Source organism: Colias eurytheme, chromosome 2 (assembly GCF_061535395.1).
Source record: "Colias eurytheme isolate Ceu_HAF_F1 chromosome 2, ilColEury1 Martin Lab GWU primary, whole genome shotgun sequence".
NCBI lineage: Eukaryota > Metazoa > Arthropoda > Insecta > Lepidoptera > Pieridae > Colias > Colias eurytheme.
In genome coordinates this window covers 12,162,072-12,178,911 of record NC_142981.1, presented here as the reverse complement: position 1 = coordinate 12,178,911, position 16,840 = coordinate 12,162,072, and the positions used below count along the sequence as shown (strand labels likewise).

Sequence of the window (16,840 nt, the reverse complement as noted above, 5' to 3'; positions counted from 1 at the left end):
AAGCTGCAAGATGCAAGTGCGTTGTTTAGGGCACTTACGATTCAATGATTCAATGATTCGGGGTGATTCGGGTGTTTCTGGAAATACGATAATTAGCGAAGATCTGCATGCGCATTATTAATTTTGGAGTACTGTACATTGTTTAAAAATCTTATTTTATTCAAAAAAACAATGTGACAGTATAAAATATATTCATAGTCTGTGAATATATTTTATACTGTCACATTATCACGATAGTTCGATAGAACTGCTATGGATACACATAAAAAGACACAAATTTACAAACTTTATTATTGTCTGCTTTTTACCATTTGAACCTCCTTTCATTAAAAAAAAAAACTATCGACGAGTGATGTCACATCACTACTCGGCTTCAGCATTCAGTAAGCCTCCAAATGATGGGTGAAATGGCACCCTCAGCGATTCAGATATAAAAATAATCCGAATAATGTGTATTATTAAATAGCAGTGCTGGTGTATGTGTGGACCATGGGTGTGGATACTGTACCTCCTCAACGAGTAAGCCTGTAGTCAATATATGTATTTCATTTTATACTTTTTGTTTTGCGAAACCCTGTTTGGAGACTTTTCTTTATATTTGTCTGTTTGGGATGGAGCGAGACACAAAACGTATTATGAGATTTTAAAAATATCTCTTATGATTTTAAAATATGGTATTATAGATTTTTTACGGTTAATAATTTTTTCTAATGAATACGTTTGCTTGTAGAAATAAGTTTTAGCATTTTGTTTGTTTGTCTCTCTATTAAATAGTAATAGAGCTACGTTTGCCACGTTGCGAGCGATAATGCAATAATATTTATGTAATCGTAAAGCATTTTTTAAATAATTGATTAATATTTTAACATTATATTCTTCTACATTTTTCCCTTTTCGGCCAATACTATCAATTATTTACAAGATTTCTGTAACTCAATAATAATTTATCTTTGCCGATTGCGGTAGAAGAAAACCGCTTCAGATTTATTGAAGATCCTTTCTGGTCAAGTATAGCTCATATTAACTTCAGTTTCAATATTAAATTATAAACTCATAAAAATATTCCACTTTACATCACACAGTTTAGAGTGGATAATTCATCATTCGGGTTTTTTATAAATGTTCATTTAGATGTATCTACATTGTACAAGTAAAAAAAAACTTTCTATATAGTTAAGACTCACAATTCAATCTACTTAAGTAATTTAATAATCGCTTTGTTAATAAGGGATTAGTAATACGATGACGTCAATCACATTGTAATAATGAAGCTACAACCACAATACAACGTTAAAAATAACTATATACATAATTATAATAACTACAATCTATAGAAACAAATATTCGCAGGTCCAATGTAATTGGAAACATTAAAACTTTGATTTGGCACCGCCATGCAAGGTGGCTGCGGTCGTAAATGAATCACGGAGGGAGGCAGATCCAAAGCCATTTAATGCAAGAGTGGAATAAACCTTTCAGTTTTGCTAGAAATATGAAGGTAATAAAAATATAAGAAAAGTTTGACTGTATAATATAATATATATTCGAATGTACATAGACTTTTATTCAAGCGCGACAGTATTAGTAAAATAGACATGTGTAAGATACTGTTTAAATACAAAAACGGCTTGCCAGATGATATTGAATACAGAAATAGAATATAGTCTGAATAAGCATAATATAATATGGGTTCTAATTACCCTGGTACCACGTGAAACCTATATACAAGCGATTATAGGTAGGTATATCTACAAAAATGTACAAAGCAAAAAATAATACAACGTCAATCGATAGAGACGCTCAACAAAAGAACTTTTAAAATAATTACTGTGGTGTCATGATAGTCGTAGCGGTCACCGAAGCAAAAGCAAAACATATACCTAGTATTTAACAAGTATTAGATCCACAAAGGAAGATACAAATAAATATTAACTTATGGCTTGTTAAAGTCCTTTACTCTCATAGCAACTGAAGTTGAAACAAAATTCTTGCTACACATCCATTTCTACGACTTTATTTATCCGTATCCAGACATGATATATCCGCTTAAAGTCAGGTTCTTAGTAATAGCACAATTTATCTTTTAAAAAATCATTTAAGTTTGTATGAAAAGCTATAAGAACCCCTCGAATCCCACGTCCTCTTCAGGGGTATGCAGACTGCCTCATTAGTGAGTTTTTGACTGCAATTACAAGAATTTCGCTTTCAATAAACCAACGTGTGGGTGTGAAAGAATACCAAGTTTTTCGCAGACAGTTTTGTTCCTAAAGAGCTTCGTTGTTATCTGATTTAAAGAGAAACTGTTATAGATTCTTTTTCTGGGTAGAACCTGTTCCCCGAAACTACGTATTTATTTGTTCAATAGCGCTTCAAGAATTCTAGTAAACGAATAAATGTTTGATTGTGTGTTTCTATGATATTGTTCACCAAAAAGTAATGTTCCAGACATTACTCCAGATAAATATGATTGCTTAATTTTCTGCTCTCTTTCTTGAGGTTGGTATGACCTGATAGGACTACATTTTGTTTATGTGTTATGATATTTTTTTTAATACATCTGCTTGTTTTTTTACAAAGGATATAGAAGATATTATGGGCCAAGGTATACTTTTTTACTACAGAATTCCTCATAGTATTAAAGAGTTTAGTAGTGCTAAATTTAAAAATTATGTAAAAAACGTATTAGTTCAGAGCACAGTTCAGAGAACCTATTACAGCATTAAAGAATATATGGAAGATAAAAACCCATGGAGGGTTGTCGCGTAAAAACCACAGGACAGTTCTTTGGCATATTATGATAATATAATATACGTACAGTTACTTACATATTTTGTAAAATTAAAATTGTAATACTGAAATGATTTAAAAGAGCTCCATAGATACTGCTTTCCGAATCGGTGGTAAATTTTAAAAATATGTATTGACGTTTCAAAAGTGCTTCTCGAAGAAGTCTAATTGAATAAATAAATGTTTGAGTTTGAGTTTTGAGTTTGATAGAATTGTTCATCATCTAGATAAAAATGTACTAGCAGTTTTAATTTTGGTCAACCACGATATACCTACATAGGTGAAAACATGGTGAAAGCAAAATAAAATATCAGGTAACATAGGACAACAAAACCGTGGATGACTTTATTTCATAATATATAGTGATGTTATGTAAAATAACACATAGTTTATACTTTTATTCATGTCAGCAGAGTGACGTTGTAAAGTCCCTGGTGGAGTGTGACCCATTTCGCTAGAACTATGCCAATTGCCACTAGTGAAAGAAAAGAGGAAGAATAAATCCAAACCTAATGCAATCTCAGGTAATTGCTAGCAACGAATAACCAGAATTCTATTGAAAATCTGCACAAAAATGGACGATTAACATTTAAAAGGTAACGAGACTTCGCCCTTTACGAAAGGGTACGTTTCAATTGAAAAGGTCAACGGTTACAAAAGGTTTGATACTATTCGGCGAAATATAAATCGTAATTGGATATTAAACTATGCTTGAAGATGGTTTGATGCGGGGCTTAATTAAGTATGACTGATAAACATAGAGACAATCGTAAATTGGTTTGCGACAGTAAAATCTATATCCATTATAAGAAATAGCTGTTTTCTGCGAAAGATAATGTCTTATTTTCTATTAATTGAAGTGGTAACAAGAAGAGCGGTCAAATAACTGCTATCAAGGTGTTACTAGGAGGAAAATAAATTTGGTTATAGCACAAGGAGGAGACACGATAAGAATTTACCTCATTTGATTCAGCTTTTGAATCAAATGAGGTAAATTGACGAGTTGAAGAATACTAAATAGTTCTGGAAATAAATCACAACCTATGGCCAGTTTATTATGGAAGAAACCCGTATTAAAATATGTATATTTTAGTTTTTATTTGCCCCCTCTTGTAGGCTCTTGTTTCGCTTACCAAAAGAATTGGCGGCATTCCATGTTCCACTTTCCATTGACATGTGATTCTATTTTCACCAATTTAAAAATTGTTATGGAAATAGGAATATACGGTACTATTTTGGCTGTCTGTCTATATAAATTTCGTTCCACGATTTCGCATTGTATGTATATTCATCGCATTCATTCTGTTTTGGGAACCTCTACTGCATATGCTATAAGCACCTCCTGAAAATATACATTTGCTGTATATAATTTTGTTCCTGTAAATAAATATTTTCCGTTAGAAATATTATAATGTATTTGAGTCTCTATGTTTTCTCATCCGATGACGTTCTCAGCACGTTTATTAGATTTTTCATTTCATATCCTCCCTCGTTCATGGAAAGCAAGGTTATTTTTTAATTTGTATCGTGCAATACCTGAATCTCGAAGTTTCTAGAACCATCTTTCTTTGTAGAAAGTTCTACTACGTTGAATGTAGATATTTCTACAAAAATAATACTAATTGTTTTAGTTGTTGGAATGGACTGGAATTTTTATTGTTTATTTAAAAGTTGCTGAAGTTCGCGTCTATTGCTTTTTTAGTTGTATTTAAAAAAATCGACGCTTCTAGAGCAGTCTGACTTAAATTAATAACTTTCTCTAGACCTAAAATCACTGTGCTCTGTAGCCATATCTAATAAAAAGTGTTATTTTTGTATTTTAATTTGAGTTTTTATTTCTAGACACAGTGCATGATCTTTCTATTCTTAAAACAAGCTCATTTTTATCAAACAATACATAATATGTAGCCATTGTTTTTATGTTACTATTGGTGTCTCTTTTTGTTAAGGCTTAATATCTCAGCTTTAAAAATAGATAGCAAATTAGTTGCGACGGCAAATTCGTGAAACTGTGTGGATAGAACACCTCTGTTGTGTCACGTAAAAGTAAAATATTAGAGACTCCATAAAGATAATGGTTTCAACGTCCGCGTCGTGCTGATGCTTTTTCACTGACAAATCCAATACAAAGGTATTTGTTTAGACAGGTTTAGGTACTGACTAAGAACTGCTAATGAATGTGGAAAACATGTCTCTTCTAAGGAGGAGGAGCATCTAGGAAACTGGTTAATTTCGTATAAGTAATTGAGACACACTTAATATCGATACGAACATTATTTTGTTTGGTATAAATAAATCCATGGACTGAAATAAAGAAAGAGAACTTTATTTTCTTTTAAATAATGTTTTAGCATAAAAAATTAACTTCGCAAGCCGTAGCTCGTAGCCATTCGTAGCTTTTCCCTACGACGCTTTTCCAGCTATAAGTTTTAAATAAGTTTTAACCAAGCATTGAAAAATCATCCCTTTCTCCAGTCCACATTTTAATGTAAATTAATAGCCCAATTCATCCAAAGTTATTACTAGTTACAGTGCATTTCAATCCAGCCATTAGTTTATCGTGTCCCACAGTTCGCAGACACGGAAGTAATATCAGGTATTTGCATAGAGCGAAATGAAGTTAGAACTTTATTGCGTGTAAATCACTGCAGATATTGCAACGGATTTTATGTAAACATTTGATTGGATAGCTCTTGGTGGATTGCTTGTACGAGTATGTTGGGATTGCTCTTGTTTTTTGTTTGTTTTTCTCTTGTTTACGAATGCCGCTCTGACCTATCTACGAATCGTAGCTCCAACTGTAAGATACATTTCATCAATAACTTCAAATATTAAACTACACCATTGCTATGTCTCCAGAACTAGAAACTTGGTTAATTTTTCTTAAAATGTTCATGCATATTTTAGGAAAGAGACACTATAATGTTGAGAACTTGTCAGGAGTTTCCAATAGGATTCTGCCAATGTGTGTATCGTATTTTGTGAATCAAAGCAGGTAAATTGTATTACAGTTGCTTACTTGGAAAAGTATTTATTTACTGTAGAAAAGTAAATACTTTTCTAAAAGAAACAGAGGCTCGATTTGGGCTGTCTAGTCCGAATTCAATTTCTCTAACCCAGGATTAATAAAATCCTCTATAGTCCTTCTGTACGAGCAAGCACGTCCAAAGTGCAACAAGGCGCTTTGCTTGCAAATTGTATCCAACATTTTACACTTTATATAAAATTAAAATCAGTTCATCGTCGACGGTCATTAAGAGTACCTCGCGTGACTCATCCATCCATTATATAGTTATTATATTCAGTTAATTATAAGTTTCTTATATTTTAATAATTCTTTTATTTTACATTTATTAATCATACACACGTACGGGATAGGCCCGTACACCTTCAAAGGACTTAAAGGTTTTTGCCATTCAGTTTGTAATTAAATATTTTTAAGGTCGATGAATTGAAGTTGTATATTTGTCTATACTTTGCAGACTTGATTATTTTAAATGGCTACCCCGCTATGCTTACCCTGGCTACAGCTAGGTTCAACCAGATTACATACAGAAATGTTGCCTATGATACTTAGTAACGATGAAGCTGTTAACTCTTATCAAACAAACAAAAATCCCTGGAAGAAATCTCTTTTAAGCGATAAGGTCACCTTTTGTAATTTACCTCGCATCTATAAAACTATATAATATAGGTACTGTACATTGTAATGTTAAATGGTGTGGTACAAATAATGTTGTGTGGTTTTATGAAACCACGGTAAAAGTGAAACTGTTCGAACGGTTCTGAACACTGCTTTGTGTAGCGCATGTCGCGTGACGGTCGGCTGCCGAGTAGGTATACCTACTCGGCAGCCGCGATACACGCGACATGCGCTACACAGACCAAAAAGTTTGAGACGATGTAATAAAAGTTTCACTTTAATAAATGGTTAAATAAATAAATGGTTAAAATCTAATATTTCTTCAATCTTCAGATTAGATAGGAGTACTTAGGTATATCATTCTGATTCACTATTACGTATTTAAAATAACTGCAAAATATGTTTATTGTTCTATATAGAGCGTCTGTACATGCTAACAAAGTCATGCTATAGGCAATAAGTTTACTGTAAAAATAGGAATGTTGCCAGATAGCCTCAATTTTCACTATATTTATGCCAATTTATTGCTCGATTTTAAAGTGATTGACGCGCACGCCAGTTATCGCTATTTGCTCGACGATTGGATTTTAATGAAGTTAATGTTTTAATAACTATTATAAATTTCATATAACGTTTATATTTTTAGATGCGATATAAAGCTTCTTGTTTTTTGTTATCATCATCATCATCAACTGGTTTATTAAAAAAAAATATCAAACCTTTGCTATAATCAATCATCCCGAATCTATTTAAAGTCTTCTCTATTACACATTGACTTTCAATCCTCACTTCAATAGAACAACTCACTAACACTATAAAATTTCACCAGCTCCAGATAGAAGCCGGTGGCGGCGAAGGCCCCGGGCCCCCGGGCAACAACAACACAGACGGTGCAGCCGCCAGCCCGCCCCGGGATGACAACCACAACGCGCAACTACCCTGCCCCCGGGCTACACCACTTACACCATCAGGTGAGATATTTAATCACGTATACCATCAGATACACACATCAACAAAGTCCATGGATAGGTATTTGGTATTGCATCAAATATCTCTAAATTTGTGGGGAATGGGTGCTTTTATAATTTGCCGTTTCACGGCACGGCACGATATTACCGTGGACGAGATAGAAGTTTTGTGGCCGTGGACGGCATGCCGTGCCGTAGGGTGATTTTATAATTCGCCGTTAAATATTGCGCGTCTTCAAAGTGCAGACATGTTCTCGAAGAGACAGCGACTACTTATACTCTATTTGTTATATTTAAGACGTAAAAAAAGACATATTACTAGAAAGTATTGGCAACATCCGCTTTTAAAAGTAAAATATTTAGAAGGGTCATACTACACGCTATTTGATAAGCTCAAGGAAGACCCAAATAAGTTTTTCAATTATTTTCGGATGTCAACAAAATCGTTTTATTACATACTTTCTCATCTGAGTAATAATTTAAAAGCACCGCCCTGCCTCCCGCGCCTCTTGGCTACGCACGCACACATACAAATTTCTTGTACGCACACACTACACTCTCAACAATGCCGCGACGATTTGATAGGGAGCGCAGTATGCTACGGCAACGGCACGGTAGATCGTTGCCGTTCACGGCGTGCCGTTGCCGTGGACGGTAAATTAAAAGCGTTTGCATACAAATGCATACATTTTGCTTTCCTAATTTACCGTGACGATAAAAACGTGCGGTACCGTGCCGTGCCACGGTAAATTATAAAAGCACCCAATTTAGTAATATTGTAAATGGAAGAATTATAGCTCATTTTAATGTCACAAAATTCTCCATAGATTTTGAGATATTTGATGCAAAATTTCAATTAATATCGTGTTATATAACATCTTATGCTTATTTACATAACTTAACAAGATTTCTCAAATAATACTACATTTTTCCTTCTAAAGGAAAACTGTCTAATTTGTCTATTTTTAACATTTCTTCGAATTCGGGTGAATATCTTAAGTAAATGGAAAACGAAATCAATATCGGGCGCGGTTTTCTATTACTCGATGTCCAAATATTTATCTCATTATTTTGTTTAGTCTTTTTCTAAGAATTTTATTAGTATGCTAAACATGTACTTACGTATTTCGGTAGGAAAATTGGAGATAATCTGAATCTGAAAAATTTAATAACGACCTATATGTAATTGGTAATCGACTCTGATAACTGGGACGGGGAATCTTAGGTTCGCCCATTTCTGAAAAAAGACCAAAAAGTAATCGATATGGGGAATCCTACTCGTCATGTTGTTAGGTCAAATTTTAACAAAACTCTTCAGGCAGTTCAGGCAGATGGAGTCATGCAAAATGAAATTATTTGTTTATGCAATAAACAACCCTAAACTCGGTAAATGTTGGTTTACGTTGTTTACCAACCTTAAAATAACTTACACGTGTAGATTTTTCATCGAGCCAATAATCAGTTTAATTTTCATCTCCGTGCCATTTTCAAGGGCTAAACTAACTTATCATTGTCATGTACTAGTTGTATATAATTGTTGTATAATATAGTCAATTAAACTTTGCTGTTACCTGGTTCACTCCGACCGCACACCTAATGAATTTACAAACTTTATATTGTTGACTTGGCGTCGGTGTATTCGTTTATTAGGATTTAGGAGGATAATTTGGTCGTGAATTTTATACCTTGGAACTATGTTATTGACACGTGTTTGTTCCACGTTATATTTCCTTGTAGGTTACGATGTAATTAAGTAGTTTAATTATGTCACTTATTTAACTTGTATTTATGCGGAATCACCATAATATAATTACCAATAGTACCTAAGGATTGAATGAAGGCTGTTGACAAAAAGCGGAAAAAAGCTCTTTGCAAAACTTTTTGAATAAAAATATTTGTCTATCTAATACCCTGAGTATGAGTATACACACTGTGAGATTTCATAACAATAAAGATAATATTAAACGATCAAAACTGGTTGTTCGCTTATTCTACCTTCCATCAAAGGTAGATCAATAAAAAATTCAGTCTTCAAACGTCTAGAATTGCATGATCTTTATTATGTGTTACAGGTAATTTGTAAGCCAGTATAAACTTAAAGTTTATATTTACAGTAAAAAGCATTTGTAGGCATTAAAGAGGAGTTAAACAACAATTTGTTAGCTTGTACGACGTCGCCGCAAGTTTGTTAATCTACGCAGTTCTAGAAGTTTCTTGGTCGCGGTTACTTATTGCTTTGGAACTTTTTATTGAGGTTGTGGTGCTGTATCTTGTATCTTCATATTTTGTTCTAATAATTTGTTATATTTATGGAACGTAGAACGTTTTCCGATTGTTTAAGCTTTTTATCTGCGCTATAAAATAGGCTGTTGCATCAGTTCTGCCCAAATTGTTCTGAAACGAATAAAACTGAAATTCACTTAGTCAAAGTAATATGTAGGTGATTTAGGTATTAATAAGAATCTAGACGGATTATAAATCATGACAAAAGGGGTACGAAGTCAGCATTTAGATTCACAAATATTGCTCCAAAAGATGGATGGAACAAAAAGTTGCATCGATATTCAGAACAAAATCAGGTCGCAGGCATTGCCATGTAAATAATTTATCTTGTCCGCTCCCGTTCCCAGTGATTGATAGTTTACTGTTTTATATTGTAGCTGTAAACGAGTAAATTATTCAGCGACAACGGAGATTGATTTGCGGAATAATAACTTAATAAAAGGACTTTAAATCACTGCTGTTGGTTTTTTTATGCACTGTATTAGGTTCAATTTTTGGGAACATTTCCTGTATCACACAAGTCGTATGAGTTTAAACTTAAGGTATAAATTATAAAATAACTTTAAACATAATTATGAAGCCTTCTATGTTTTTCCTCTTCCCACTGCAGCGACACAGTTTCTTAAGAGGTTTTTATAAGTATTAATTATTATTTGCATAAACTTAGGTAATGTGGAATAATGGCCCTACTTGATATCGCTGTCATAAGGCATTGAACGCGCTAATCTCGGGAACTACTGGTCCGATTTGAAAAATTATTTCAGTGTTAGATAGTTCATTTATCGAGGAAGGCTTATAGGCTATATCATCACGCTATGACCAACGGGAGTAGAGCCACGGGGGTGAAATGGTGAAACCGCATGGAGCAGCTAGTAATACATATGAGGACCACTGATACTCTGGACAAAAATATGCCTGTACTTGATTCTTTTTAAATATATATTTAGGTAGGTACTTTAAATTAAATTTTAATTGTGGAGACATCCAACTAAATATAAACGTACAAATATTCCATCAAAATTGATTTTAGTAAATAAATAAATTTGTAAAAGCGCCTTAGGCCGTCTCTTCCCACCCGGCGCCGGCACTGAAAATCTTTAATGAGTAATGACGTCAAAATACTGAAGGCATTAGCGCAGAATAGCTGACGCAAGTTACCTAATTATACTTTGGGGATAATAAAGGTGTAACGAGGGTCATAACATAACACTGCTCTTGCTTTGTATAACAATTTTGAATAAAACTAATGTTTTAGTATACATTGCGGCATAGGATGATACCACATACTACCTACCTACCACAGTAAACTATCATTATAAAAACTTTCAGACTCAAACTCACACATTTATTTATTCAACTTACAGCAATACTTTTTAGAGGCATTTATGAATCGTCAAAATACAGAAAAATAATAATTTAACGGTTCGCAAAGGAGTTTTTACATGAAAAGCCAGCAATAAAGTATATAGGTAGGTACCTACATCTTGAAAATAAAATTATTACTTTTTACTTACTTACATTTTTATAAGAATCTAATATCTAATCTTATATATAAAAATGAATCGCAAAATGTGTTGGTAAGCGCATAACTCGAGAACGGCTGAACCGATTTCGATAATTCTTTTTTTATTATATTCCTTGAAGTACGAGGATGGTTTTTATGTAGAGAAAACGTAAATATGTACCACGGGCGAAGCCGGGGCGGACCGCTAGTATTATATATTATTATAAAGGCGAAAGTTTGTAAGGATGTATGGATGTATGGATGTTTGTTACTCTTTCACGTAAAAACTACTGAACCGATTACAATGAAATTTAGCACACATATAGAGGGTAACTTGGATTAACACATTAGGATAGTTTTTATCCCGGAAATCTCACGGGAACGGGAACTATGCGGGTTTTCCTTTGCAAACGCGGGCGAAGCCGCGGGCGGAAATCTAGTCTATTTATATTTAAGAAAAATTACAATCGTCCATCAGTAGTTATAATATCTACTTACAATAAAAAGGTCGCATTGTACTGGCTTCTTTTAATGAAATCATATTAAAGAGAAGGTGATATTATGTAACGTATTGCAGTGCAAAGAAATACTGCGAAATGAAATGGATTCATTTCTTTGTAAATTATGTAATACTAGGTTTCCGCCCGCGGTTTCGCCCGCGCCGTCAAAGAAAAACCCGCGTAGTTCCCGTTCCCGTGGGTTTTCCGGGATTGCGTCATTTTCTCGGGATAAAAAGTAGCCTATGTCCTTTCTCGGGTATCAAAATATCTCCATACCAAATTTCATGCAAATTGGTTCAGTAGTTTAGGCGTGATTGAGTAGCAGACAGACAGACAGAGTTTCGCATTTATAATATTAGTATGGATTACGTTGGTAGTTGGAACCTTGTGTATTATATTATGTGCATCTTAACCTTTAGGGCCTAAAAGGTCATTTACATTATACTGTATTAGGATTTCCGTTTGGTATAGATATCATCAATTAACAAGTTTCGATCGATGTGTGTATACAATTCTGGCCATTAAGTTCTTTCTTATATGTATTTTATTAAATTCCAATCCAACAAAACTCCACGCTATCAATGTTAAGTAGCTAATCGCACCGCAGTACTCCACCAGAGAGGCTGTTCTTGACCATCGAAGTTCACGCGCTGCATCCAGCTATATGGGTCAACATCGCACTTAGTTGGGAACAATGTGTGTTGGTGTGTTTGCTTTTAGTTGGGTTTAAAGAAGTGTGTGTGTGAATTATTGTGTTGATAGGGGAAGGTTATGATTAGGACCATGTTGGTGTTTGATAAAAAATTCCTAAAATTTTCGATAATATGCGTTGTAAATTGACTAAATAAACAGATAACGTCTAACCACGATATCAAATTGTAATCACTACATAGTATAAAGCAAAGTCGCTTTCCCTGTCCCTATGTCCCTATGTCCCTATGTCCCTTTGTACGCTTAAATCTTTGAAACTACGCAACGGATTTTGATGCGGTTTTTTTTAATAGATAGAGTGATTCAAGAGGAAGGTTTATATGTATAATAAGATCCATTAAGTAGTGGAGAAGTACTGTTATTTTTGAGGTTTCTAATGTGATGTCGTAAAAAATTACATTTATTCCGCTTACATTGCAAACGCAGGCTGAACCCTACGAGTTTTATCAAAATAATGTACTAAGTATTATACACATTGAAAAGGTCTACAGAAAAGTCCGCGATGGTATATGTCTATCTCTTATGGATAACCCACAATAACTTTTTTTTGTCATTTACTTTTTACGACAAATAATGGCTAATTTTCGAAGCGATTTTAACCAATACAGCATTAATCCTTAACCAATTAAATACCATGGATACATTGTTCATTTAATATAGATCTATATGGCCCTTTACACCGTATGATTTAAGTGAATATTTTCGAAGATATTACAGATTTAAAAATTGCGGGACGTAGCGTTTGCGGCCGCCCGGCTATGTATTTTATACCCGTGCGATGCCGGAGCGGGCCGCTATATTTTTATACCTATACAACGTTCACAATTTTTCTGTAGTGTATTTAGTATCAGCATTGCACCCGTGCGAAGCCGGGGCGGGTCGCTAGTCTTATATAAGGGTATAAGTCAATGCAGCAAAATATAAAGAAACAAGCTATGCCATGGCTATGCCGTGCGATTTCAGCTGCGCACGAAGCTGCGTGCAAAATCAAGTATGTACCTATGTATTTCTATAGCTCAAGTGCTATTCTGATATATGTATATAGCCTGTGTTCCTGTAAAGTTTCATAGAAATCCGTCTAGTAGTTTTTACGTGAAAGAGTAACAAACATGCATCTATTCATACTAAATCATCAATAAACGTGTTTATAATATTAGTAGAATATAAGAGAAATAAGAAAGATATTTACATGTAGGTAAAGAAATTCCAGAGAGAAATGAATATATAAGTAATGTACTAAATCCTGAATTAAACGATTTAAGTGTTTTTACATTCAATCTTTTTGTAACCAATGGTTGTTAGAATAACATCCATTATTTAAGAATAACATCTACTGGGGCTAATGGTCGTCATGTTATGTTGAGGATCATCCCTTTCGCTGGAGGCATTTCATCCCCTTTTCTAAATGTAAATTTAAGGAAAATCTTTAGAGATTTTGTAGTAAAATGTAATATGAAAAACAGGTGAAATTCTGGTTGGCTGCGATTCAAAAACAGGAAATCAGACAAGGTTTGTTTCTGGATTGTAATAAATTGAGTATTGAAGTTCATAATTAGCTTTATATCATCTTGATATTCATGTTACAGTGCACTATCATTATACTCACTATATATACACTTACTACTTACTTACTTACTTACTTCATCACTTATATTTACCATCAATATACCTACTTATAAGATACATGCTTAGGATACACGTTTCCTTTTATATTTTCGCCATTATCGAGGTGACTTTTCAGACCTTCAATGCGTACTTTTTCAAAAGCGATTATTAACTCTATAGAGTTTATTGACCTCGTGTTGACATTTTGTAAGAAGAATAAAATAAAATGCTTATGTCATTGAAGCTCAATTCTAATAGAAAAACCTGCGAATAAAAAAATGCGAACTCTCGCAATTGTTATATGTATTACAGAAACTTCGATATAATTTTTTATGGGCTCTATAAATCATATCATAAATAAACTTATAAAATACAATAAATCACTGAAAGCAGACACCAGAAAGAAGGACACGAAGTTATTTACTGAAAAAAAAATCTTACAAATAACAGTATCTTTGCAAGATTTGCGTACATAGTAAATCTTTGCTACGTAGAGCAAATACTTCACCAAACATTCGATTGATTCCTCCCTTTCGACCTATTGACCTTTACTTAAAGGTCTACAACTACAAGAATACCTCAAAGTCCTATTGTCAAGAATGTGCAATGAATGAATCAATTATTCAATTGCACACGATCCTTTCAGTTTTCCAGTAAGCCACAAAAGTTAACATAAATTCCAATCCCCAGTGACCCTGGTCTCACGTTGGAAATGCTTTATCATTTTCCTTTCATAGAATGCAAAGTCGAACAGTAAGCCTATTTGGTATTCACTGCTAGCGTATCGTGATTATTTCTACAGCGCCTAACGTGTTTGAATAGCAAAGTTTTATTCACTCGTATTTGCGAAATTGCCCGCGGGTAACTCAAGAGTGATTGAATGTTTTCAAATTCCCAAACACGACCCAAAACTTTATTTTTAGCTTGATGTTATATTGTTAGGTGTTTATATTATGGAAGTGCTTAGCGGACTTTTTGTTTGCGAAAAAAAATGTCTGTAACAAATCGATCCAATTTTTTGGCTGCAAAAATATAATACTCTATCATACCTACTTTACATAATTTGTGTGAATTATTTTAAAGCTTCGCTTAAATATCTTTGAAGACGCCTCTAGAATAGATGAGTAGGAATAGACAATAGAATGTCGGGATAAACCGCAACATCGCTGTGTTGTATTGTACTCTAAATTGTGTAAATAATTATTCATTACTTGTGTTTACTGTGCGTAAGCGGTAGGCTGAAGCTAGCATAAAATAGAATTAAGGGAAGTAGTACGACGTTTCTCATAAAGTAAAGGAAATATGTACTAACCTATTTCATAATTGTGGAGAAAATGCGAAAGGTTCACTAATGAATGAAACTGGTTGACCTTTATCCTTCTCTAAATTAATGCCAAGATATAAATATTCGAGCTGCTATTAAAAATAAACTCAATTTTCCATATAATTAACGGTACACGAGAGAAATTTTAGAGGGACCTTCTAAAATACCACGTGATGACCTGACCTTGACACATCCCGAGGCGAACGCGGTAATTTTGTTTTATGCTACAGTTAATCCTACGAGGTGTTGTTACATTTCGGTGATAAACGATAAATTCACACACGTTCCTGTAATAGACTGTAAATAAATAAAAGTTAGAGGCCTTTAACATAAACGTTTATTAGAAAAATTCAATCGACGTTTATTACAGACTAGGTTTCCGCCCGCGGCTTCGCCCGCGCAGTCAAAGAAAAACCCGCATAGTTCCCGTTCCCGTGGGATTTCCGGGATTGCGTCATTTTCCCGGGATAAAAAGTAGCCTATGTCCTTTCTCGGGTATCAAAATATCTCCATACCAAATCTCATGAAAATTGGTTCAGTAGTTTAGGCGTGATTGAGTAACAGACAGACAGACAGAGTTACTTTCGCATTTATAATATTAGTGTGGATTTGTAGATATTTTAATGTTTGACAGTATTCGTTTAACAAATACCGAAAGGATTTAAATTTTTTATCCATTTTATGCAGGATAGAATATCGTTTAAATTAAAAGAGCTTACGAGTACGTTTTACTGTAGTTGAATTGTGTCGCGTCGATTGTAAACCGATTTATTTGATAGGGTATTTTTTGATAGAAGACTTTTGAATTTTTTCAATACTTTTTGTAATAAAATTGGACAATGGGTGTGAACTTGTATTGTGTACAATTTTAGTATTGCCGAATATATTTTAAATCTTGATTGATGACAATGGAATCAGGGATGAAAGCACCTTGAAGTAGTAGGAATGTTTTAAACAAAGTGGTCTAAATGGTACAATCAGTTCAAGTCTTTGCCGTCTCAATACAGTCATACTTATTATACTATGCGTTGGTTCGATTTAAAGGATGAGACTAATCTTTGAGATCCACAAAAATCTGATCATTAAGAAAATATTGTAAAACAGATCCGAAGACCGAAACAGTAACAGGCTCTAAAGAATAAAGCGGAAAGCCCCTTAGAAATGTTAATTAAAACGTTCATTTTCTGTATTTTTCAGAAGCTCTAAAGGCGTTCGGTGAGCGATTGACGGACTGGGAACGGAATGAAATAAGGAAATATCCAGAGATATGGTTCCTTGGCTTGGAAGCGAACAAGATACAGGCGAGGTCTAACCTGCCAAATAATTGCGGGTTCGACGATGAAAATGGCAGTTATAATAAAGTAAGTAGGCTAACATACAACGTTTAAATGTAATGGTTCTTAAATTTCTTTATGTGGCTAGGTGGATAATTCATAGCTAAATTAGGTTATTCATTTTCTTTTCGTGTTTGCGCCATCAAATTTAAAGGCCAGGCGCGCAATGCGATCTGGGGCA

At 33.9% G+C, this 16,840-nt stretch overlaps 1 protein-coding gene across 1 annotated transcript in view; it reads left to right on the top strand.

The window, feature by feature from the left end:
* Positions 1-489: 489 nt before the first annotated feature.
* The window catches only part of Dyrk2 (Dual-specificity tyrosine phosphorylation-regulated kinase 2), a 32,357-nt gene continuing 16,006 nt past the window's right edge, over positions 490-16,840 (top strand). The window contains exons 1-3 of the mRNA XM_090108473.1: positions 490-519; positions 7,260-7,401; positions 16,523-16,686. Coding sequence (XP_089964599.1) covers positions 490-519; positions 7,260-7,401; positions 16,523-16,686 — 336 coding nt within the window. The remainder of the gene's footprint in view (positions 520-7,259; positions 7,402-16,522; positions 16,687-16,840) is intronic.